Genomic DNA, 25,675 nt, shown 5'->3' on the forward strand with positions numbered 1-25,675 from the left:
CTGAGAGATGTGAGCAATACAAGCAAATGCTCACCCACAGAGAGCAGCACATTACGAGGAACTGAAAACACAAAAAACATCCATTCCTCCCCATTTTCTCCCTCGTCTCAGATCCCACCCCTCTTAACTCCCTCCCACAACCCCGTGGCCCCACCTACTCACCCCAAATCCCCGCCTATTCAGCCCTGAACCCCCCACCCCGTCCATCCCCATTCACTCATCACACCCCCCGCCCACTCCCCTTATGTCCCGCCCCCCTCCCCGCCACGTCCGTGTCCGTCCCTCCCCGCCATGGCGTTCACGCTGTACGCCTTGCTGCAGGCCGGGCTGCTGGTGGTCAATGCCGTCGCTGTGCTGCACGAGGAGCGATTCCTTCGCCATGGTGAGACCCCCGACCCCAGCCCCAAAACCCCCCCGACCCCTCTGCAATGCCCGGAGGTGGCTGCCAGGCTTCGGGCCCTCCCTTGTTTGGGGTAGGGGTGGTGGGAGAAACGCGATGTTTTGGGTTTTGTGGTCGCCCTGCTGTTGTATTTTGGTGCTCAGCATCCCTCCATGCAGGCTCTATGGCTGCTCTTTCCCACTCTCTTACGCCTTTTCCTGTTTACTCTCTGCATTGGGATGCTCCTTTGGGGCGAACACTGCTTTCCTCCTTAACAAAAGAAACGCAGAGCACAGAAGTGTGGGCTGCCACCATTGGTTTCAGCAGGGCTCCCTGTTTGCTGCTTTTGCCCTTATTTCTCCAAAACCAGGCCAAAAGCCCATCCCCAGAGCTGCTGGAGCTTAAGGTGTGCTGGGCACCGCTCTCAGATGCAGAGCTTGCATTGGGGTAGTGCTGTATTGGGCTCCACGTGTGTCCTTGCAGCTCAGGGTGCTGATATTGCTGTGATATAACATCTGTTTTTGGTGTGCTTTGCTCTTTAACGTGGCTGTGTTCACGGCGTGCAGTTGGCTGGGGAAGCGATCAAGGGATCGGAGGATTCGGAGAGCAACCAGGAATCAAAGCGCAGCTGATGAACCTGGTTCGATCCATACAGACGGTGATGAGAGGTGAGATGATGGAGGCTGTCTGTATGAGCAGCCACTGTCTGTGAAGTTCTGCATTGGTTTGTGATGAGCAGAAGGAAATAGATCCAGACTTACTCTTGTTTTCTCTGCAGTGCCGCTGATAGCTGTGAACTCCGTGACCATCGTGCTCCTCCTGTTCTTCGGCTGAAGATTCCAGTTGCAAAAACCTTTTGGATATCCAAAGAAGCGAGTTTATGGCCTCATTGCTATTGAGTTTCCCGGGGATACAGCACGGTTTAACTGTCAGTTTGCCGTTCGACCTAAAATAATAAAAGACACTGTTTGTATTTATCCTATTTCCTAATGCTCACTTTCGGTTTCATTCAACGAGATAATGGGGCTGTTGCATCTGTTGGGCTGTGACAGGGTCTGTTGGTGTGTGTAAGGTCGGAGGCAGGTTGGAAATGTCTCAGGGCTGAACCTCATTTAGCACCTTGGATTCAGCAACAAATTGCTTCCCAGTTTGTTCCTGAATTAATAAGTTACAGTGGATTTTATTTCAGCTGTTTGCCATAGTTCTGCTTTAAGGGAATTAAGCTTCAAAACGTGCTGTGAATCATTGAAGGAGGTAGGAGGTGAAACGAAGATGGGCAAACGTGTGATTTAGCAAAGATTAATAATTTTTTTTCCTGATCTGACAAAAAAAAATAGGATTTTTCTCTTCAGATCAATGTGAAATAAGGTGAAAATAGGAGCAGTTTCTATGCAGAACCTAAAGCAGCTGTACCTGAACTGGGGCAGCTCTGTGTTATTTATCAGGCAGGTTCAGGTCAGCATTTGTTTCTGTTCTGTCCAGCTCTGTTATTATTTATATGCATTAAACCCTTTGGGCTGAGCACTGTGAATCTAATAATCTCATAAATATAATAATTACAGTGTTTTTGCAGAGTAGAGCATATCCAGGAGGGGAATATGTTGTTTTTTATTATCCAGGAGGGCAGTCTATGTTGTTTCTTTTTTATTTTTTAAGTGAAAACTTACAAATAAACGTTGTATTTCTAAGTTAAGCTCTCTAACTCTTTATATCCCCACGGCTGCCCGATGCGCTGCCTGATCAAACGCGGCTCCTTCCCGGCGCTCCGCGGGGCAGCCCCGCTGTGAGGACCCCATCGCTGTGAGGAAGGCGGCGCTGTGAGGCGGCGGGTCGGTGCGGTGCGGGTAGGCCTCGCTGTGTGAGTGCGGCCGCTCGTTATATTAATTAAGGGGCGCTGAGCCCATTGCTGGGGTTGTTAATGGGGTTAATGAGCACAGTACAGACCCCTAAGGGTCACTGCTTGTCGCTGGTCTCCATCCGGATATTGACAGCTGCTGGATGAGGGTTGAGGCCTTGCTGCCCAAGATGGCGCCGGCCGCTCTATCCTGTGTGCTCGGGGCTGGTCTCATATCGCTCCCCTTTAACATTAACAACCACCGTATTGCATTGCTGCATCTCCAAACACCTTCATGGGCAACATCTCTGCCTCATTCCTTGACATTCTGTGTGTGACCGAGATGAACAGCTGCCCAGCGAGGCTGTGCATGCAACAACATCCATTTTTAGGGTGTTTTTTTATTGTGTTTTTTGAGCGTTACCGTCGGATCTCAGTAGCTCTGCATTCATTTTCCCTTGAACAACACCTCTGGTGTCGCTGGGACTTGCTGCAATGCGAGGCCTTGAACCAGCAATCCCAGACCTAATGATCCCAGCTGCCATCGTTGTTTAGAGAGTTTTTTGACTCAAAAAGGCACTTAACAAACAAATAGCACCTGATTTCCATATATAGAGTCTTTGGGAAAATACCACCCCATCAATTACACGGTTTTTTTGTTGTTTTTTTTAAACACTGCCTTTTATTTCTCAGTCTGAAGGGGCCCATTTCACAGTACGAGTAATGTTGTGAATAATCCCGGGCTTGGCACCAATGAGGCGCTTAACTGAGCTCCTTATTTTTATTACCCATTGTCTGCTAACCAGTTTTCTGTCATTTCATTTCTTTGCCTCCTCCCTGGGGATGAAGGATGGCAGCTCGGCGCGCACTGAAAGCTGTCCTGGTGGATCTCAGTGGCACGCTGCACATCGAAGACTCAGCCGTGCCGGGTGCGCAGGAAGCTCTTAAAAGGCAAGTAGCCTCTTTGTGTTTCTTCTGACAGGTTGTGTCAGGACTGCTGGCACAGAAATGCACTTTGAGAAGTGGGGCTGAAGATCTTGCCTTCTCAAAGAATGGTGTCTAAAGAAACGATGGCATCATGTATCAGTTTCATCTCACATCAGGGCAAAGCAGGCTAAGCAAACACTGTTCTGTTCTGACATCTGACATCATTTCCATGGAGACTTTGTCTTGCAAAGGCTGAAGAAAAGCAGCAGGAAGTGGTGAATGGGGGGGTGGGGTGGGAAGAATAAGTCAGGAGGGAGGGGTAGGGTTGAATTAAGCATGGAAGGTTTTCACTGGAGTTGTATTGACTGCTTTAAGCTTTTATAAAGCTAGGCTGTTGTATGGTTGGAAATCTCACAGAGGGATTAGGAAGCTGCAGTTCTTTCCACAGATAACTCTGTGGCAATCGTTGTTTTCTGAAGATGTAGAATGGCAAGGAACTAAAAACGACTGAAGTGTTGGATATCCATTCAGTACTCAGTGGATCTTGTTAATCCATGTCATTGTCCTCCCTAAAGAGATGGCAAAATGAAAGGCCTGAAAGTTGCTTGGGGAACAAATGCATAGATTCCACCTTTAGGGCTAGCTTTCAGTGCTGAGGTCAAAGTAACAACTAACAAGTATTAACAAACAGGTTTGTTTATTTGGTTTTTGCTAGTTTGTACCAGTGAAAGGTCAGTATATTTCTTTCTCTGGGTAGCAGAACAAATGAGAGAGAAGTGGTGGGTGCAAGCAAGACTTACAGATTGACCAGCTTTGTCCTGGTGTACTTCATACAGTCAGCATTTGTTTCTGTAGCAACAAACAGAGGAAAGCGATGGTAGGGGAATAATTAAAGGAGATGCCATTGAAATTGTCACCTAAAATGATTTGGCTGTTCAGCAGTAAGTGCTAGTAATGTAGTGCAGTAAGAAGTCTGTAAACAAGAAGTGTTCTGCAGCATTGAGGCTTTGCTTTTCGTTTATCAGGCTGCGTGGTGCTCCAGTAACAATTCGGTTTGTCACCAACACCACTAAAGAATGCAAGAAGGATCTGCTGGAGAGGCTGACCAAACTGGGCTTTGACATTGCAGAACATGAAATCTTCACGTCTCTGACAGCAGCCAGAAATCTTCTGGAGCAGAAGCAGGTGCGGCCGCTCCTCCTGGTGGATGAGAAGGCCCTGCCTGATTTCACAGGTGAGGTGGGTATGGAGTAGCATGGGAGGAGTTGTTGAACCATTGACTGTCTTCTTGGCTTTCTTCTTGACACCTTTCCACAGCTCCAGATGGCAGTCAGAATCTTCAAATAAGCAGGAATTCAGATAAAACTTGATACATGATATTAATGTACAGCTTAGAAAGTAGTGTTTATCACTGGATCATCGGAGATTTATTGCACCTGCCAATATCCATCAGGCCTGGGGCCCTCAGCACAAGAAGGATGCAGAGCTGTTTAGAACAGGTCCAGAGGAGGGCATGAGGATTCTCAGAGGGCTGGAGCACCTCTCCTATGAAGGTAGGCTGAGGGAGCTGAGCTTGTTCAGCCTTGAGAAGAGAAGGCTGCATGGAGACCTCATGGAGAACTTTACAAATGTGAAAGCCATGAAACCTAATAATCTGTTCCGCCTAAGATCACACCCGGAGAAATACAGCCCCAGCAATGTTTTGTGTTCTCAGTAAGGCTTTTTTTTTTTTTTTTGGTGGGGGGGTGGTTTAGAAGCAGCTGAAACAGCAGCTGAATTCACCAAAGTGCTATGAGAATCTTAACATATCTGGGTTCTTTCCATCAGTTTTACAGTAGCTGTAGCTAATTCCGTATCAAGTGGCAAAGAATACGGAATACACTGGCAACACTTTTTGCACTGCTTGTATCTGGTATGGGTTGTTTTGTTTCTTTGTTCTGCAGGCCTTTAAGCTTACACTCAGTGCTGCTCTTGAAGCATCAAAGTACCCTGGAGAATATTTTAAATTCCTGCTAGTGACTGCTATTGAATTATTCTTAGATAATCTCTCAGTAAAGTTGGTCACAGATGGATGAATGTAATCCATTCTTGGTTAATGGACCCAGATGCTTTCGGGTGGTGTCACAAATCCACGTGGCATCTCTGCATGCTGTGCTTTACTGTCTGAGCTCACTGATTGGACTCTCTGGAGACCCACAACTTTTCTACAGTGGTTTTCTTCACTTCTGAAATACATAAAACTAGTCTGCAAGGTGCATCTGTGTCAGAAGATGCTAAATTTTGCTGCAAAGTGATTAATTTCACTTGTTGCACTTGCTGACTGCCTATTGCTGAGCATAAACAAAATCTAGCTCATTCAGAATGATCATGTTTTGATTTTCCAGGGATTGCCACTGATGACCCCAATGCAGTGGTCATAGGACTGGCTCCTGAACACTTTCACTATGAGATGATGAATAAAGCTTTTCGGTAAGCTGACCACTTCTTGTGGTTGTCTTGTGCTTTTCCTACAGTTGTTCCTTGCTTGTTCCTACAATGCTAGGAAATATTCCCATATCACCACTACATGGTGAGGATGATGTTAACCTTTATGGGTTTGCACCCTTAGCCATTAAGTTCCACTTGAAGAGGCTGGAACGTGAGTCTGTTGCTGCATCCAGCCCTCATTTCCCATTCACAGGGAAGTCAGCAGAGGGAATTTCTGCTGGTGTCAGCTTTGTTTGGTCGAAGGGAGTATTAGTGCCTGGCCATGTTCTGCTTTTCTTCAGCCTCATGTCTGGTCCACATGCCTTGACCTGTACTGCTCAGATAATTCAGTCACTGTGAAGAGCCCTGAATCGCAGGGCTGGTAGGCAGCTGCTAGGTTGAAATCCATCATAAGGCTGCCTAAATCCAACCTGGTATGAGCCCCAAAACACAATTCATAGCATCAGTCCATTCTCTAGGCACCATTTGAAATGATTGAGACTAAATTTCTATTCTCTTCTACCTGGGATTTTCACGCCATATTTAAAAGAATTATCTTGGGTGAGATCCTTCCTGTAAACTGCTGAATGCAAGCAGTTGTAGTGCCACTGTCAAATTAAATCCTTCTGTGTCCTAGAGGCATCGAACATAGCTGGCTGCTCTCACATACAAGTGCCAAGTCTCTTCTGACAGAGCTTGATTTGGAATGCGTTGATCCAATAGAAGTATTTTGTGATGATTGAGGAGCTGACTGAGATCAGAGGAGTTACGGTCATTCCTTAAGTACTTCTCTTCCATTTTTCCACTTACTGCAGGCAGTCCCATGTTCCATGCAGGTTTTTTAACAGGTTGGCCAGCTGGGAGGTGCACATGAGAACCCTTCTATTGTGCACAAAACTGTTGGGAATCCAGTTGCTTTCAGCTGTCTTCCACTTGGGATTTTTGCCTATGGGAAGAAGCCCAAATCCACCTCTGTTTCTGAAGCATACTTTACTGGGGAATCCAATGGAGCAAGAAAGTGCCTAATATCTTTGTTCTTTTTCAAGATGGAAATAGAAGATCCATACAAAGTGATCGACCTCTTACCTGAGATTCACAGGAACACTCATCTCTGCAGGAATATTACTTAAGCCCCAAATGAATTCTATGATTCCATGATTCTGAATGCCATTGGAGGACCTATTTGGGTCTTTCTGGAAGCCAGTGGGTGTTTTGTCATCAACTTAAAGGCAGGATCAGGCCTTCAGCTGTAAGTATTTTTACCTTTTGTATTTTCCTCTTCATCCTTCAGGTTGATTTTGGATGGTGCTCCTCTTATAGCCATACATAAAGCCAGGTATTTCAAGAAAAAAAATGGCTTGGCTCTGGGACCTGGACCTTTTGTAGCTGGACTTGAATACGCCACAGACATTAAAGCAACAGTGGTGGGAAAACCAGAGAAAACATTCTTCCTGGAAGCTTTACGAGGGACTAACTGTGCTCCAGAGGAGGCTGTCATGATTGGTGATGTACGTGGGGACCATACCACCTGCCTGCTAGCACAGTGCTCAGCTCCAGTCTATGGAGCTCCCTACCCTTGTTAAGAATTGTGTCCCTGACCACAACCTAATTGTTCTCTTCCATCGCAGGACTGCAGGGATGATGTTGGTGGGGCCCAGAATGCAGGCATGCGTGGGATTTTGGTCAGGACTGGTATGTATGTGATGGATCGGTCGTTTCATGAGACCATGGTGGTGGGTCCCATCATCTTGTCCTGGGTACTGGCAGCTCACAAGCCCAAAGCAAAGCTGTGCACTGAGCCTCTGGAACTTAGAGATCTGTTGCTGTGACATTATTGTCAAAATCAGTCATGTCACTGTAACCTCTGCTTGTTCAGGACCTTGATGACATTCCCTAGTAATTATACTGGCAGTTACGTATGGCATTTCCTTCAGACAGAATTGGAACCTTGTGGGACTGGAAGGTGTTGCCTGTACTGCTGATGCTGTGATAGATCCATGGGCTGGGGAAGGTCTTTTTCTTTTAGTGAAAAGCTGGGAGATGCTTGTTGCAGAACAGCAGATTGGCATTTCTCCTGTCATTTGTGACTGTTGCTGATCCCAGAAAGCTGCAATTTTTAGAGAAAAAAAGATAACCAAAGGAGTAAATGCATCTTTTTGTTCATTTCTTATAGGTAAATATCGACCAGCGGATGAAAACAAAATCAATCCAGCTCCTTACTTAACCTGCGAGAGTTTCCCAGAGGCAGTAGAACATATCCTGGAGGATCTGCTATGAGAAGCTGAATAGTTCAAAGAAACATCTGATTCACATAATTTACTATTGCTTCTGAGGTTGCAGGATCAGTGCATGCTCATCAGAAACCTATCCATAAGCTCCTTCCCATCAGGGTGTGGAAGGGAAGAGGAGCAGTGTGTGGTGGTCACAACGCAGCCCTTTACCTGCACTCATTTCCTGAGGCGGTGATTAGGGACCTTGGATGATCAGCAGGACGGGTAGCACAGGAAGGCTACAGCACAGCTGCTTTCCTGAAGGGTGCATGGAACGTGGCAGAGAGTTCTGTTTTCAGATATCATGAAATAGCTGATGTAAAGCCCACTCTGAAAACTGTTAAGGATAAACTAAACTGGAAGCCTCACTGGAAGCACTCAAGTAAACTGTAAAGCCTAACAGCACTTCAGTCAGTCTGCAGTGATCTCTCTGTTCTAATTTAAAGGCAGAGATAAAAACCTCTAGAAATGACTTCTATATTAAAATATCACCACTGTTAATAATTACTATTTGCACCTTTACTCTCATTGGAGCAGATCCTGGTTTTTGTTTTTCAGACTTTACATAAAATTAAAGCTGTCAGCAGCGTACAGATGTTTTAATTAGATGCTGTTATTAAAAAGAATGGTACTCAAACAAAAGCCTGGTATTAAATGCCTTTAGACGTTGAATTTTTAAAGTAAGTTAGACTTCAGCGGGGTCCTATTAACGCTTCAGTTCCAAAATTTCACTATTGCTGCTTTTTGTTTCTTTTTAACGTTATGGGAAAAACCCTTCATGAGCCGTGGGGACATATTCAAGTTTTTACACCGTTGGTTAGTAGAGCTGTAAAATGAAATTTAATTCTGTCATGTGCATTGCTTCTCCTCTGTGTTAAACACACCAATATGAACCAACTCTGTAATGATGGGAAATAGCTTTTCTGGTCCATTTGCAAACTGTAATAATCAAAGTCCTTTACAGTTGTTTTACAGTGCTCCTGAGTCTTAAATTACTGGATTGTAATTATACAGTACTGGAGCATTAAGCTTATTGAAAATATAGGTTTGTGTTAATGAGCCATGCTCGTTCTTTGTTAAGGAAAAAGTCATTGTGATGAATGAACGGGAAGCTTGCCTTAAAGGAAAGATGGTCTGGCTGCAGCCAGGTGGTGGGTTACTTACAGTTAGGTTAACCTACAGCTGTGAATAAATTTAAACATCTGCTGTTCTGCCAGCAGTTCTGAATCTGTGTTGTTTGTTGCTGGAGCTCATAAAGGAGGTTTGTGGACCGCAGTCAGAGTCAGGTCAGGGAGGTGAGAGATCTCTTAAAGTGAAATCCTGGGAAGAAATTTCTCTCATGATTATTCTAGATTATATTGCTTTCCTACCGTGACTCCAAACGTTTCTAATTCCTTGCCCTTTCCACCTTGGAAATACCCCAAACCAACCAAGTAAGTAAAATGCCAAGGCTTTGATTTCATATGAAAACAACAAGCCAACCAAATGTACCAGGCACTGTTAAGCTCAATTTCATTGAAAGCAGTCACTTAATTAGGCTTGGTTAAAAAGGCACACAGGTCTCTGTTGGCAGAGCAGTGCTGGCTGTGATGCTTTAGTGAGTCTCAGAAAGGAGGCTTACACTCATCACCTTCCTGCTCTGCTTCTTGGATTCCTAACCTGTAAAGAGCCACTGAGAACGAAGACTGAAAAAGCCATCCATCTTTAGATCTTTATACTTGAAGTTAAGTCTGCAGTTTTCATCTCCTCTGACATTTCCTACTGGTTTCTCCCAGAAACTCGTCACTCCCTTCTCCATCACCACTCAGTCCTTTGGAGGTGACACAGATGCCATTTCGGATAGTGAAAGTCTTTCAAGTGCTCAGTCTTAGGGGATTTTTCTTCTCAGACTGATTCAAACTCTCTCTGCCAAGCTGTGTACTTCTGGCTGAGCTTCTTAGCTGAAGGTTTGGTGTGGGCAATCACATCCAGGAAGTCTGCTGTTGTGATCGTGTCCAAATGGACTGCAGCTAAGTTACTGTTACCTACAGAAAATAGAGCCAACATGGTTTTTAGTACTATATGATCCTGCCTGGCATACCAAAAAATAATGAGAGATAAAGAAAAATTCATACTAATGCAAAGAGCACAGATATTGACAAAATGCAAGCTCACTTTCAGACGTTTTTAGGTACATGTTTTAGGAAGATACAGGTTATAACTTTTCTAAGCAGATGACAGAGCTCCACCTGCTGGAGTTATCTGAATTTCCAGACTTGAAGCAGTGGGTTTCCCAGATCCCATTCTCTAACTGAGCTGTGTTACCTGGTTGATGGTTTTCAAGAGCATCGAAAACTTTCCTCACTGGTCTCATGGCTGCTTCCTTGCACACGAGTTTGATGTCTGAGCCAGAGTACCCATCAGTTTCCTACAACAGAACAATACATTACAGCTTACAAGATCACAGATCAGAAAGCAATGCCATTTAGAAGCATAGAGTCATAGAATACTTTGTGTTGGAAAGAGACCACATGGATCAGCAACTCCAACTCCTTGCACCTTGAAAGTGCAAGGAAAATACTGAGCATCTTCTTTCTAAAGGACTGTTTTCTGTAGGTAAACAAAAACTCACCTTTCTGTGTCTTTTTTCCTATCTCAGAGATATGATTTAGCAGAGGGTTGTTAGAGTTAGTACTATGGTTAGGATGCGGTTGGATTTTGATGATAAAAAACCTTAGAGGTCTTTTCCAACCTGAGTAATTCTATGATTTTCTCATCTTCTCTGTTAATAAAGTATTTCCTTATTTTCTTTGCTTTATGAAACAAAATGGGGAAATTTTCTCTGAGCAGAAGTAAAAATGGATAAACTAGACAAGCTATAGGTATTCCAAAGAATTTAGGAAGTGATAAGGGGCTGAATAAAGCAAGCCTGCTTTCCTTGTCAGCCTCACTCCTGTCTGAATGCTCTTTTCTCCTGCAGCAGCAGAGCTGGCACAAACCTTCCCTACACAATTAACTGCCTGTTACCCCAATGGAATGGAATTGCACCCAGCTTGGTGAGCTGGGACCTCAAGCCCTTGCTGCAGTGTTGCCTCACCTGGCCCAGCAAGCTGTAGTCCAGGTCGGTTCTCAGCTCTACTCCTCCACTGTTGCTCAGAGGTGGCAGCCAATGCCGGATCATCGCCTGCCGTGCCTCTGGATTTGGGAGGTCAACCAAAATCCTCTTCTCCAGCCGCCGCAGCATGGCAGAGTCCAACTCCCTGCAAGCAGACAAGAGGAATCACCTCTGTGCATCCATGTGTCAATGAGCCAAAATTCTAATGGAATTTTGAGTATTTGAAGGAATATTCTTCATTTTCACTTCCTTGTGATGAACCAGTGAAATCTGTTCCTTTCTCAAAGCATTCCATGACAAAGTTCTTTCAAGCAAAGGAATACACTGATTCCTTGGGTGAAGCCCTATTACCAGCAATGTCTTCATACAAACAGTACTTTGAGTAGGTGCCAGCCCAGGTTTTTGCTGACCTCGGGATGCCTGGCTTTCACATCAGAGGGATCAGGAGTCCCCCCGTCCACAGAAAATATATATTTAGCTTAAGTGGTGAATTGTTCTGTCAGTGATCAAATGTAAGGTTTAGTGACAACAAGCAGAACAGAATAATAAGCAGTACAGCAACCCAAAAATTCTCTGAAATGACACCTCATAGAAACACTGAAAAATCCCCGCGTGAAGAACCTGTACATCTCCTATTGGAGAGGGTGGGTGGCTCTTCAGAGCTCTCCAAGGTTGACATCATAAGGCATCGCACCTTCTTAGCACCGCCATATTTTATGGAGGCAAATGAGACAAACACCTATTTTCATTTCCAGTGTGTTTCTATTGACAAGTAATTTGCCCATAGAAAATGCCATGCTGATGAGCAGTGGGAAGCAAGGGTGGGCAGCGAGTACAGGCAGCGAGCACAGGCTGAAGAGGAAGATCAATAGCAGCAGTGCAGCTTAGGACGGCGTAAGGAGCTTTGTTTAGGCTTCTTTTCATTCATCTAAAAGCAGCTTGGGACTATTCTTTTTATTATTATTTTTTATAATCAATAAATATCCAAGCTATACAAATCTCTTGAAATCCAACTTAATACCAAATGTTTGCAAGAACACAGGGCTCTGCTGTGAAGCCACAACCTCTGGGTTCTCATTCCAGGGGTATTCTGAAACTTTGCTGTAAAATACCCCTACACAGATCAAGACCTTTTTTCAAGAACCATGGAGATTTGGCACTTGGGTTAGTGGCTATGTTGGGGATGGGCTGGGGTTGGACTTGGTGATTGTAGTGCTCTTTTCCAACCTCAGTGGCTACATGATTCTAAGACTGCTGGCAGCCTAATACATACAAAAATCATCTGTAAACACTTAGGTGAGATCTTTAAAAAGGTTCAAATCCCATCGACCTATCTGGAAGCAAAAATTTCCATATTAATCAAGGCTAGTAGCTTCACTAACGGTGTAGGATGCTCATGGATCTCACTAGGTTTCCATCTTCCTAAAATACTCTTCTAGGTGTATAGTCAGAGATCCACCACCAGCCACGTGGTGACCTTCACTGCTCGGTCTCTCCTTCCAAAAGGGTAACTGCTACAGCAACAAACATTTCTAATATTTGACTAATGAATCACACAGGAGATGAAAGCCTGATTAATGTGTTATTTAAACTTAACTGCTCACCACAGTAGCTACTTAATTTTCAGCATGTTTATACCCAACTAGAACATAATTAAGTCATAGTCTGCTCAATTCCTTTCATGTAGATACCTTAAGACAAAATGGGGTGGATTTTGCACTGATTTAAATCTTAATTAAATCTAAATTAAAAGTCTTAGATGTAAACCCCCCTCAGTTCACACACACATCCTGCTATTATGGCCATAAAAGCCACTGATGGTTTTGTACTCACACTATTGGGCCGGGCTAGGAGGCAGCCTTGTTTGTACATCTAACTTCAGCATAAACTTTCGGTGCTAACAGTCATACTCCCAGTTAAAAGAGCCTTTAAGCCCACACAGGCATCAAGTCAGGTTTTGAGCATGCCCATGCAGCAGAGAAACAGAGCATCTATTTCTCTGTTAATAGTCTGACAGTATGGGAAACTTACCTTCTACCTTAGATGCAAAAATTACACTTTATGATCACAGAGAGGATTTTCCCATATATCTCCCTATGGCACCCTTGTAAGATCCAGCCAGAAAAGCATTAATCATAAAAACCTTCTGGGTTGTTACCCAGAAGTGAAGCAAAAATAAAGCAAATCCACACTAGTTCCAGACCTATGAAAGCCAACTTCAAAAGCAAACTTATCAATGTGCTTCCATTCCCTGCACAGGTGTTAACTTCCACTTTGAAACAAGGTTTATGAGCTACAAATCCACCCACTGAAAATAGCTGTGCTTACCCAACAGCCACTATTTTCCCCACTTACTATTTGCAGTTGTTTAATATGAAAGGTCCAATTTCAAGCCATTTATTCTATTCCCAATTATGCTAAAGGAACCAAAGAATTCTGTCCCTCAACTTTTAAAAATCCCAGTAGTTACCAATAAAATCCAGCCTTCCTATTTATGGCGTATCCTTCTAAGCAGTAGATGTTTTAAGCACCTTACAGTTCCAAGCTGAAACCCTTCTTAGCTTAAACATAGTAAATAACTTGCCTCTAAAGTCAAATACTCCACTTTAAATATTAGCAGCTGTTAGCACCAGCATATGTTGACTTTATTATGGATTATTCTCATGTGGCACAAATAGCAAGAATCGTAGAGTTTAAAGGTAAAAGCCCCAAATTAATCTTTAAATGCTTTAACCAAATATCAAGGCTTTTTCTGCAAAAGTCTAAATAAAATCTTTATCTGTGCTTAGAAGCTCATGCAAATGTATTCAAAGCGTACTCTCTGGATCTCTTACCATGGCAGATTGGAAGCTGCTAAAACAAATACAAGATCATCAGATCGGGCCAAGCCATCCATCTGCACCAGTAATTCTGTTTTCATCCGCCGACTTCCTTCGTGTTCACCGCTACCAAGATTCAGAGAAACAGTATTTGCTCAGTGCATTAAAGTAATCATCTTTATTTATACAGTGTCATTCACAGCAACTGAGCCCTCGTCACCACTTTGCCCCAGTTCCAAGCATGATTAAGCTCCATTAGCTAACATCGAAGTATTAAAACCAAGCTTTCTAATGGTTACTTAAATGCACTCTTTTCAGAGCATTAAAGTGAGGAGAATCCACCACTACTGAAGCCAAACAAAATATACACACATATATTTTCTGTCCCTAATCCAGGTAATCAGTTGGATCTTCTGCTCCCAGAAGTAGAGTTCTTGGCAGCTCCTGGACCAAACCTAGAGATAACCTCAGACCTTGAAGATGATAAGAACTACCACTCAGGTTTAATCACTTACCTCTCCACAGGCACCCACACATCAGTGTGATGTTAGTACTTAATAGTGTTATGTAAAAATAGCTGTGTAATCTTTGATAAAGGTCTTTACTGAAACACACAACTGGCCAACGCTAAAAAATACGAAAGCAAAATGTGGTCCATCTATTTTGGTCCATCTACATCAATTAACTGGCAATTATTAAAAGTTGTATTTGTAAGAATATAACTTACAGCAGATGATGAACATGCGCCCCCCCCCCTCCCCAAACTATAGTGGGTTCCAAACTGTTAAAACAATATTTTTGTAGTTCTCCCGCTTCTCCTGCATGTTCAATCTTTCCAGTCTGTTTTTACCTACACATTTTCTACTCTGTGGATGACTGTAATAAAATCATCCCATCCTTGCACCTGTAAGTCCTGACAATGTCATCAGAATTAGTACCCTTAATGAAAATGTCATTCCACTGTGGACACAGCATCGCACATCACACAATGCTGCGCTTCAGCCTGTGCTAAGTATCATATACCAGCTGCTTTTTACTTGCCTCTGTCAAGATACACAAGTTTCCTACAGCTGTCTTTGCTAACTTTTCAAATACAACACTGCTGTTTATGCATTATCCATCCTCTTTCCTGGTTACAGTCTTTCTGGATGCATGCTTTTCATAGTTCCATGCTCAGCTCCCTCAACCTTTCCTCATAGGAGAGGTTGTCCATCCCTCTCAGCCATCTTCATGGCCTCCTCTGGATATGTTCCAACAGCTTCATAATCTTTACATGTGGAGGTCCCAGGCCTGGATGCAGTACAGCAGATGGGGTCGTGAGTGCAGAGCAGAGAGGGACAATCAGCAGCCTCTCCCTGCTGCTATTCCTCTGCTGATGCAGTATCCTGAGCTGCAAGTTTGTCCACCCAATGCTTCTCTGCTGGGCTGCTCTCAGGGAGTTCTTCTCCTAATTGGTACCTGGGATTGCCCCAACCAAAATGCAACAGTCTGCAAGTGGCCTTGTTGAACTTGATTCAGTTTATGTGGTCCCACTGTTCCAGCCTGCCCAGATCCCTTGGAATGACATCCTTTCTTTCTACTGTGTCAGCTGTACCATTTAGCTTGGTGCCATCAGCACACTTGCTGAGGGTAAACTCAGTCCTACATTCTATGTTGCTGATACTGAAGAGTTCCAGTACCAGATGGGTCCCCCAGGGATACCACCTGTGAGCAGCCTCCATCTGGATAGAAAGCCATTGATCATAGCCCTCTGGCTGCATCCATCCAACATGAATCCAACAAATTCCTTATCCACCCCATAGTTTACCCTTTGAACACTCCAGTTTAGAGAGAAGGATGGGATGTGGGACCATGTCAAAGGCCTTGTACGAGACCAGGTAGCTAACATCAGTTGCTATTTCTTTATCCTCCACTCTAGTCACTCCATAATAGAAAGCCACCAGATGGGTCAGGCATGATCTGCCCTTGGTGAAGCTGTGCTGGCTGTCTCAGACCACCTACTCATTCCTCAAGTGCCTTAACATGCCTTCCAGGAGGATCTGGTCCATGATCTTCCCACACAGAGAGGTGAGGCTCACCAGACTGTAGTTCCCCAGGTCTTCCTTTCCACACCTTTCTTAAAAATGGGAGTGATGTTTCCCTTTTTCCAGTCACCAGGAACTTCACCTGACAGCCGTGACTTTTCAAACATGATGGAGGGTGGTTTGGAAGCCACATCAGCCAGTTCCTTCAGGACCCTGAGATACCTGCCATCTGGCCCCATAGGCTTGTACATATTCAGCCTCACGAAGTGGACTCGGACTTGATCTACTCTTACACTGGAAGAAACTTGTTGAGTATCTCAGCCTTCTTAATGTCTGCTGGAGCCAGTGCTCCCTTCTCATTTATCAGAGGGAGTATGCTCCCTATGGACAGTCTCTTCTCAACAAAGTATCCATAGAATCACTTCTTTCTACTTTTCACATCCCTTGCCATGTCCCATTCCATCTGCAGCTCAACTTTCCTCAACCTATCACTGCACGTACAGACATTATCCTTGTATTCTTCCCAGGACACCTATTCCACTGTATTCCACTACTTATAATTTTCTCTCTCTTCATTCACTCAGTCTGACCAGCAGGTCCTTTCTCAGCCATGCCACCCTCCTTTCTCCTCTGCCTGATTTCTTACACCTGTGGGGTAGTGAGCTCTTGTGTTCCCCAAAAGGTTCTTAAAGAGCTCCCAGTTCTGTACTCAGAGGCAGCTCTTCACAATCTCTCAGTTTCTTAACACAGAGGGCAACTCCCCCATCCCTCCTGCCTTGCCTATCCCTTCTATAAAGCTTGTAGCATTCGATCGTAGTATCCCACCATGTTTCTGTAACAGCAACCAGGCCAAAGTTTTCTAATTGCACCATATTTTCCATCTCCCCTTGCTTATTTCCCATGCTATGTGTGCTACTGAAAAGATGCATTGAAAAGGGGTACAAATGCTCTCCTAAATCTACTGGAAGTGCTCTTCTTAGTTACCCAGAAGTGGTGCCTCTTTGACTCATCACAGACTCCAGCTCATCCAAGAAAATTGTGGAGGGAGCGTGGTACCGGGCAAGCTCAAACAGCACCTGTTTAGAGAGAAAAGGCACAGAAAAAAATAAAGGAAAGTAAAAAAAAAACATTAAGAGACACTGGTACTGAAGATCAATAACAGAGTCCAGACCCAAGCTTATAGGACAAAAGAGGGTATGTGTTCTGGGTAGACTGAGGATCCCCGAATCCTCTCAAATTCTGAAAGGTTTGTAAAGGAGATATAAAGAACACAGGACATAATCCTGCCTTTATATGTAAATCTTTCTGCCCAAATCCTATCAGAGTACCCTGAGAATAATGGGATAGAAGAAAATGATCCCTCAGAGGATTCTGGGAACTCCTGCACTGTTATCAGAGATTAAATATCCTGTCTTTTATTGGTGCTCCATTTGTAGTTTTTTAAATAAGGATTTGAGGAAAAAAACAAACAACAACCTGCACCACAATGGAAAAAAATGGACTTACTCCCTTGCTGAGAATTATGCAGTTATTGTGTTTCTCCCGATGAAACAAACATAAACTGCTTGAACCACCAGGGCTAGATTAAAGAACGCAGTACTAAGCTGACTGACAAAATCTGGGTCTGTCATCCTGAAAAAAAGAGTTTCATCTATTTTTTTCTGCAGTCAGGGAGAGATTTACATCTGTAGTAGAAATATGTAGTCCTTTCTTTCCTGTGGTGAAATGCCACATATTCAGCTGTATCGTTGCAAGTTTCACAGAAAACTTTTGGATGGTGTTGTGTCAAAAAACAGGCATTCCCACCCCTTCTGACAGGAGGGAGACTAGGCAGCCTTGGAGCTGACCCTTGCAGAGGGGCTGAGAAGCACTTTGAAGGGGTCACTAAGTTCAATTAGCAGTTCTGCTTGCCTATCTCTGATTCAATGAGACAAAAATATTTGCTGTCTCTGCGATGTCTGCTTTATTTTGTATTACAAAACAACAATTCCGCACCAAGAATCTATTTTAAGTCTTCTGCAGAAGTGATGTCCCCATTTTAAGAACCAGACACAGACTTACATGTTTTGTCTGAGACAGGAAGGATTATGAGTATCAGAGAAACACACCTTTCCAGTTCTGTTTTAAGCTGCAGTTCTTTAAGCAGGAACCTGATGTTTGTGTAATTGAAGAAGTTAATCATTCTTACCCGAACAAGCTTTTCTGAATCACCTCTCCACTTGCTGACAATGGTGGATGCTGATATGTTGAAAAACGTTGTGTTGCATTCTGTGGCAACAGCCTTAGCAAGCAATGTTTTGCCAGTACCTACCAAAAAAAAACCAACAAACAAACACAAAGTGTTGAAGAAATTCCCTTTCTAAAGGAATATAATTCAAATGCTTGGGTAGCTCCCCTCATCCTCCTATTGGTCAGATAAAAGCAATTAAATAGGAAAAGTCCATCCAGGATTGCCTGGGTTACCAGGACTGCACAATCTCCAGAGGTCCCTTTCATTAACCACAACTGTGGGACTCTTGTGACTCCATCAGGTCAAGCCGAAGTTGATTCATGTGGCTCAATCTAAGCAGCAGAGATCTAATACTAATCCTTATTTCTCCTAATGGTTAGTGCAGGTATTGTATTTTATAAGATTCCAGTATAAAAGCTGTTTGGATTGTGAGAAAGGCAAAAGGACAGGTTCAAATGTGAGAGACAGATGTAATCAACCACACAGGCTCCCTCATTTCAAATTACAGAACATTCCCTTAGCAGTACGTTAATACATGAGATCTCATTAACATCAGTGATTTATTTGTAGTACAAAAATAGAATGGGCAAACAACTGGAAAGGTTGTAAAGATCTCCATACCTGGTGGTCCATACAGCAATAAGCCTTTCCATGGAGACAGAATGCCTGTAAATAGCTGAGGGTACTGTGGGAACCAAAAAGGAATTAATGGATTATAACTGTATGAACTACAACAAAACACAAGGGGCTGCAAACCCACCTAGTGCACTCGGGAAATCTAAGAACTGTGAAGAGAGGAAGAGAAACAAAACAATATAATATGTGCAATCTGAGCACTGAGAAAAATACTGCACTGACCATCTGAACTTAAGTGTATTCCTCAAATACTTCAATTCTTCAATTATATTCTCTCCTATACATTACTCACACTGAATTAGCATAGGTCACACCCAGAGCCTTTTATATTGCCAGAATATTGTCAAAGAATAGGAATCCAAACTTAAGAGTTATTATATTGAAAGTACATTTTCCTATACAAGAATATCCCTTCTGTAAAGCAGGAACAGTTCTAACAGGAGCTGCCAAAAAAAGCACCAAAATAGGTAGAAAATGTGACCACCACTCTAATCACAAGAAAAAATGTAAATGAGACGAGCAACTGTTTTGATCTATTTAGTGCCTTACCCTGATAGGATAAACAACTGCTTCCTTGACGAGCCTCTTAGCTGCATCCAAGCCAATGATATCATCCCACTTCACGTTTGGGTTATGGAGATAAATGTCCTGCAACACATGTCACATCTTGTTAGCAAAACTTCACCTCTGGCAAAGTAAAAAATCAACTTTGTTATAAAGTCATAGCGTTAAATAATTATCATTTAATCTTGTGCAACAGTACAAACTATCCAAATTTTCTACAGATCTTTCCTTTCCTTTAGTAATACTTTGTGGCTTTGCCTTCCAGAGACTAATTGTTCTGCAAAAAATATCCTCAGTATAAATACTTGGGATACATTCAGCTCTCTAATAAAAACAGGCAGGCTCCAGAGACCAAAGAAAAATTATGTGCTTGCGTCCAAGGGGAAAATTTGATTTAATACAATTAGAAAAATTATTTATATAGAGTAGATTACACTTTCCCTTTCTATTAACAGCAAATTAAGATGAATCAGATTTATGACACCAAGCAGAGGCTTCCATAACTGTTTCCAAATTAAATTAGATTGTGCTGTGAAACAGATACCACATGCTATTTATTTTTATTGATTTACACAGTGATGATTACCATAGCAACTAGGCAATTTAAAAAACATATCCCTTAAAAAGCATGTCATAATGAAAGCTAAAGCAACAAACAGCATTCCCATCTAACAGAGATAGCCAAGATCTCTGTACAGATGAAATAAAAATCCGACCTTACTTTGCTTACAACAGTTGCAAGTTCTCTCATCTCACCATTCATGCCAATAAAAGCACTAAGGGGTTTCAGCAAGCGTTCCTATAATTAGAAAAAATAAATAAATTCTTACCAGATTTCAGTTATTTTTAAATAGATAAAACAGTAAAATAATTTCATAAATAAAATGGTGCATCGTAGCAATAGCAACTTCGAAAGATATGTAAAATATGGATAAGAGTAATGTTTTTGAAACAAGCCACATTGTTTACTACTACTACTACTACTACTACTACTAGTAGTAGTAGTAACTCATAATTTCAGCTGACAGAATACAACCCCAAATTAACATTAAAATGAGCAGCTCTCTTACTGCAGATGTAATCCTAAACATGCCATACATAAATTAAGAGAAGTGGAAAATGTAAATATAGTCACCACATTGCCACAGACTCTGTTTTGAACGTTTCAAGTGTAGCAATTACCAGGCCACTGAAGCACCAATTTGTGAATCACAGAGCACAGCTCGTATCTGCTGCCTACTTTTGTGTTCAAAGAGTCAGCAACTGTCAAGAAGTCAGACAGCATCAAGTATGACTTAAGGAAGAAATACACCACTCAAAAACCCAAGACCTTTTGTAACACTCTGAAGATCCACTGTGGTATTTTATTTTGTTCCTGGTTATATATACCTTGTTTTAATGTACACTGAGTGGAAATACAAGAAGAAACATTTACCGATGGGTCTGGATCCCAATTAAGGCTGCTTAAGCCTATTCCATTTGGCGATACTTTGACATCCTGGATCATCCCATGGAAGTCAACTACTTGGCCCTAAGGAAGAAGATAATGTGACAGGGATTACCATGACGGTAGCTCTACTGTTAAAAGCACACCAAAATCATGCTTCACATTAAAGAAAGTCATTTCCTTGCTGCACATTTCAAATACAGGAAACAGCTGACTAAGGAATCTGCATACATTTCTATCATAAAGCACATTTTGTTTCCACCAACCCTTTTTGGGTGAGGGCCTTCTCCTCCTCCTCCAGTTCTGTTGATTGCTGAGATGCTTAAGCCAAAGTCAGACTGCTCCAGAGTTACTGTGCTCTCATTGTTCTGGGGAAAAAAAAACAAAAAACCCCACAATTTTAAGACAATATTTTATTGTACTGCTTAAGGGCTACAATTTTTTGTAAGGGTGATAAATGTTGAACGCTTAGATATACTGACATTAGAGGAAAGACTGCTGATTTCTGTTTAGGCTGAGTTACATGGCTTCTCTTCCTCTGATTTTGGTTTGTGACTTGCCGCAAAGCTGATGGCTAGAAAGCAGTTTCTCATGATGTCTAACACTGCTGATGGTGGGACTTGGTGATCTCAGTGGTCTTTACCAACCTTAATGATGCTACAATTCTATAATGCGTAAACTACACAATTAGGTAAATCCCAAAGTTACAGAAATTTTATGACCATCTCACTGACTCTATCTATTCCAGATGCAATCCCATTGATCTCAACTGCATCGCTGCCAAGATTAAACGCATTTCAACCTGCTTGGGGCTCTCCTTGGTAGGTGACTTTAGTTCTGAACTCCCCAATGAAGTTTTTGATGATGGTTGTTGCATTGGCTGTTGCTTGATCCTTGGGAGATTCTGAGAGCTTGCTGCCCTACAATACAACAAATGATTGCTTCACAGGCATTCACAACTTCTTTCTTACTTCAAAACAACATTATTATAACTACACTGCATGCTGTTCTTAGTGGAAAATGTTCTGCCTGGAAAAAGCCCCATGCATTCATCTTACCTTCTTTGCCTTCCTCCAGTTCCCAGCTGTTGTTTATGTTCTGCTGTAGCAAAATTAATATTGAAAGGGAATTAGGGCACAGTATTTTAAAAAATAACAACTTGCTTTCTTTGCCCCTCAGAAATATTTTGGAGCATATTTTAATGACTTTGGAAATAGTGATACAAAAACAAGATTGTCTCTGTAGGTCCCTCACAGACCAAGATATTGCATTTCCCTTGGATCTCAAAGTTGCTCTCAGACATACGAAATGCTGTAAGCTGCTCAGAGATACTCCCACACCATCACCCCTACCCTGCTGATTCTTTTTCCTCCCCTCCTCTCCCTTCCCCTCCTCTTTCCTTTTTCCTTTCCAGAAGTGTAGGAAGAGATGTTGGTGCTTTCTGCACCCTCTGAGCTCTTTGGAACTGACTTCTCTGGGCTTCCATACAACACATTTTGTGCTCAAGTACAGCACCACTCAGGCTCTCAGAGTTGTAACAGAATGCTCGTATTCTGGTTTGCCTTATTCAGCATCATTCAGTTATATCTCAGACCTTTAAGCCCTCTGGATCAAATAAACCAACTGCTTGTTTGGCACATTACCTTTAATGTACGTACTAAAACTATAGTACGAGGATTCACACAGTGAGCACAGAGGTACACCAGAAGTGTCATGAGTGTATCATTTTAGGGTTTAAGGGAAAAAAAGAGCCTTTCTTCTGGAATACATACCAGTGTCCTGGATCTTCCTTGTGATTTTAGGGTACTTTTGAAATTTTACATAGTAATAGCTCTCATATTCCATCAAAATTGTCTCAAGGTCAACGTTGTCACAAACTTCAAAGCCACGTAAACCTAGTTTTGTCTCTTGCTCCAAAGTGTTTGCAGCATCCATGTACCTGGTAATTACAAAAGAAGCAATGAGCAAGAAGTTGTAACTTATGCAGAACAGAAAGTTATTATATGAGTTATATAATATGAGTTATTACAGAACGCAACATTGTGAGTTATTACCTCATCGTGATTTCTGAGAGAAAAGGGAAACTATGGTGCAAGTATACAGTATTTTTAAGCTCTATTTGTCATCAAATCTACAAACTCTATTTAAAAATCCTTTCAGCAAGGGATTGCTAAATGCATTTGGAAATTATGTAGGACACTCTTGCTGCAAAAAATGATATTTAACAGCAGATTAGCTCTTTCTCACATGGCCGTGCTGTCCATTCACCCATCAGAGGACAGAAGCACACAGTATGGGAGGTCAGACATTGAAACACAGACATAGGGCACTGCTATTCAGATGACATACCCTTCCTCCATTAAGTAATGCAAGATGAGAACGAGGAGATTTTTCCGACGAGTTTCTGCTCGCAGCTCATCCTGTGAATAAAGACAGGATTTGAGATTGGGTGTAATGTTCACTTAATTGCTGTGAACAGCATCTCAGTGCAGCCCGTGGAAAAAGATCAAGGCAACAGCAAGGAAGAACTGCAAAGCAATGCACTGTTAATACACAGAACTGACATGACTTTCAATATTTCTCTTACATGTTATCAGAGCGACTGGATGGGTGGAAAACTGTTCCTAAAAGAAAGCAAAATAGCTTGAGGTTGACAAATATCTTATGGCCTTGCTGCAACTGTGGATCTCCACCAGATTCCAGCTGCTGGGCATTTTAGGATAGAGCTCTTATAGATAACACACAGCATCCTGCAAATGTACACATTTGATATAGCACAGTCTGTAAAAGGTTCCGGGTAGAGTAAGCAAACAGCGGCCGTGCAGGGCAGGTATTTTCCGCAGTTTTGCTGCAGGCGTGGGGCCATCTGGTGGCAAAATGAGGAAAGGCTGGGAGTTGGTTCGAACATTTCTTATCTAAAAATGTATTTTACATTATTACTAAACTGATCGGTTACATTTTCCTTCTGGCTTTGGAGACAGAGGAATCAAAGAGGCTGGCGGTGTATTCCAGAGAGGTGCTGCAATAAGAAAGGAGCCAGTTCGTGCTCATTAGCAAAGACAAAAAACCAGCACCCTGCTGTGGAAGCATCTTTCATTTCTTGCTTTTCCAAACCGCTGATATTTGGGAAACATTTCTGTATTGTGGCAGTTTTCCTACTACTCCAGGACTTCAGCTGCGTGTAGAGAGGAAATGGTAAATCTTCTGCTGTGTGGAAAAAAAAGCAGGAGAACTTCTGAGTGCAAAGTTACTTAAAATTCAGTTTAGCTTTATAGTGATTTAGCCTTCCTGTTTAATTAGTAGTTGGAATTGCACGTTGTTTAGAGCCACTGGTGTTTCAGAGGATGTTTGAGTGCTTAAAGTTTAATAAGCTTCTATTCTTAAAAGAACAAAAAAAAAAAAGGGTGTAATTACATTTTCAATTACTACAGGGGACTTAGGGGTCCTTGCAATTAATAAAAGCTTAAGGCACTTAAGTGTGATCTTCTTTTAAAAACTAAACAGTTGAGCACTTAACCAATTATCTCCAGCACTTAGAGAACATTTTATTTATTTCTTGCTTAACAAAAGCATGTAACATACCCCTCTCTTTGCAGTCATTTGAAATTAAATTCTAGCAGAACCACATATTTTTTTAATTGAATTCATTCTGTTATTTCCATCCCTTTTACTAAAACGCAATTACTTCAAAAATCAACTTAGTTTTGTGCAATCCCTTCAAACTGATTGGGCTACTAAAAAGATTAATTTTACTTCATTATTTCATATTTTATTTCATGAGCGTTTGACCCTGGATTTTGGTGTGAATATCGTGTGGTATGGCGAGTAATTAAATAATACAAATTAAAGGCGCTGAGTTTACAGATTAATTAAGAAGAATTAACTCTCCTTCTCATTGGTATGAATTCAGTTATACCACAGTGAACACCCACTCCTGCAGCTGGACTCTGTCCACTATGGTTTATCTTTTGAAACAATATTTCTGAGAGCAGGGTTTCACAAATCCCCACTGAGGAGGTTACAAAACAGATCCCTTCTCTCCTGCCTCAGTCCTCTAGTTGGGATCTGAGTTCAGGAGGGGACTGTCATGGAGTCCTCCATTCCTGGGTAAAGGAATCTACAAGGGATGATCCAAAAGTAGTGCCTCCTACTTCATTATGTTGGCTTATGATATTAGATGTGGTTGTTGTTGTTGGTATGGCAGAGTTTGAATCTCCTCACCATTTTGGTGGCCTTCTATGATGGAGTGGAGGCAATGGTGGACAAACAAAAGGCAGGTTATTTCACTTATATGGACTTGTCCAAGGCCTTTGACATGGTACCGCATCACGCTGTTATCTCTAAATGAGAGATAAGGGTTTGAAGGATGGACTATTTGGCGGATAAGGAATCGATTGAATGGTCACAGTGTTGTCAATAGTCCCATGACTGGGTGGCAGCTGGTGTATTCCAGGGGCTCATATGCAACCAGCACTCTGTTATCAGTGACACATGAAGCAGCAAATCTCACTCACAGCCCAGCAGGCCAACAGCTCCCGGTCCGCATTAACACAGGGGTGGCAGCCGGCAGGGCTGTTCCCATTGCTCCGCCCTGAAAAGGCCCCACCTCATCACAGAGAAGGTGTGAAGCCATCAGAGCGTCTAGAGGACGGTTACAAAGATGTAATAACCCCTCCGTGTAAGAACAGGGCCCAGACACAACCCCACAACGCCGCCATCAGAGCAGCCCTCGGGGCCTGCGCAGAACCCATCGCTGTTCCCATAGCAACAGGACGCGCGGCCTAGTCTTTCTTACCGCCTCCCTCGCCTGGCGCGCTGCTCGCAGCGCCTGACACGAGAGCTCCATCCGACGGGCGGCGCAACGCCGCACTGAGCGGGGAACGACGCCGCCGCCGTTACACACCGAGCCCCTCCGCCCCGCTCAGCCAATCGGAGCGTCCGAAGCTGAATGATTGATTGAAGAGCTGTCCAATCAGAGGAGGAGA

At 42.7% G+C, this 25,675-nt stretch overlaps 3 protein-coding genes across 6 annotated transcripts; 2 read left to right on the plus strand and 1 right to left on the minus strand.

The window, feature by feature from the left end:
* Nucleotides 1-242: 242 nt before the first annotated feature.
* IER3IP1 (immediate early response 3 interacting protein 1) lies at nt 243-1,361 on the plus strand. Its single transcript, XM_015887205.1, has 3 exons — nt 243-382; nt 946-1,047; nt 1,158-1,361. The coding sequence occupies exons 1-3, from the start codon at nt 292-294 to the stop codon at nt 1,211-1,213; spliced, it is 249 nt and encodes an 82-aa protein (XP_015742691.1). The 5' UTR covers nt 243-291; the 3' UTR covers nt 1,214-1,361.
* Nucleotides 1,362-1,479: 118 nt separating this feature from the next.
* On the plus strand, nt 1,480-9,086 carry HDHD2 (haloacid dehalogenase like hydrolase domain containing 2). Of its 3 annotated transcripts, none has more exons than XM_015887202.2 (7): nt 1,480-2,237; nt 3,063-3,164; nt 4,166-4,374; nt 5,525-5,609; nt 6,898-7,114; nt 7,235-7,298; nt 7,780-9,086. In XM_015887202.2, exons 2-7 carry the CDS (start codon nt 3,064-3,066, stop codon nt 7,881-7,883), a joined length of 780 nt encoding a protein of 259 aa, XP_015742688.1. In that variant the 5' UTR covers nt 1,480-2,237; nt 3,063; the 3' UTR covers nt 7,884-9,086. The 3 variants fall into 3 exon arrangements, with proteins under 3 accessions (XP_015742688.1, XP_015742686.1, XP_015742689.1); XM_015887200.2 differs by having other exon boundaries at nt 1,480-2,223; XM_015887203.2 differs by having other exon boundaries at nt 1,480-2,217.
* KATNAL2 (katanin catalytic subunit A1 like 2) lies at nt 8,694-25,610 on the minus strand. 2 transcript variants are annotated; one of them, XM_015887188.2, is made up of 16 exons: nt 25,486-25,610; nt 23,040-23,110; nt 22,463-22,629; nt 21,749-21,788; nt 21,493-21,610; nt 20,957-21,058; nt 20,679-20,774; nt 19,965-20,042; nt 19,229-19,327; nt 18,665-18,728; nt 18,002-18,120; nt 16,798-16,889; nt 13,805-13,915; nt 10,953-11,115; nt 10,181-10,283; nt 8,694-9,900 (listed from the first exon to the last, which is right to left on the minus strand). In XM_015887188.2, the coding sequence occupies exons 1-16, from the start codon at nt 25,534-25,536 to the stop codon at nt 9,761-9,763; spliced, it is 1,614 nt and encodes a 537-aa protein (XP_015742674.1). In that variant the 5' UTR covers nt 25,537-25,610; the 3' UTR covers nt 8,694-9,760. The 2 variants fall into 2 exon arrangements, with proteins under 2 accessions (XP_015742674.1, XP_015742673.1); XM_015887187.2 differs by having other exon boundaries at nt 21,749-21,791.
* Between the last annotated feature and the right edge of the window lie 65 nt (nt 25,611-25,675).

Source organism: Coturnix japonica, chromosome Z, assembly GCF_001577835.2.
Source record: "Coturnix japonica isolate 7356 chromosome Z, Coturnix japonica 2.1, whole genome shotgun sequence".
NCBI lineage: Eukaryota > Metazoa > Chordata > Aves > Galliformes > Phasianidae > Coturnix > Coturnix japonica.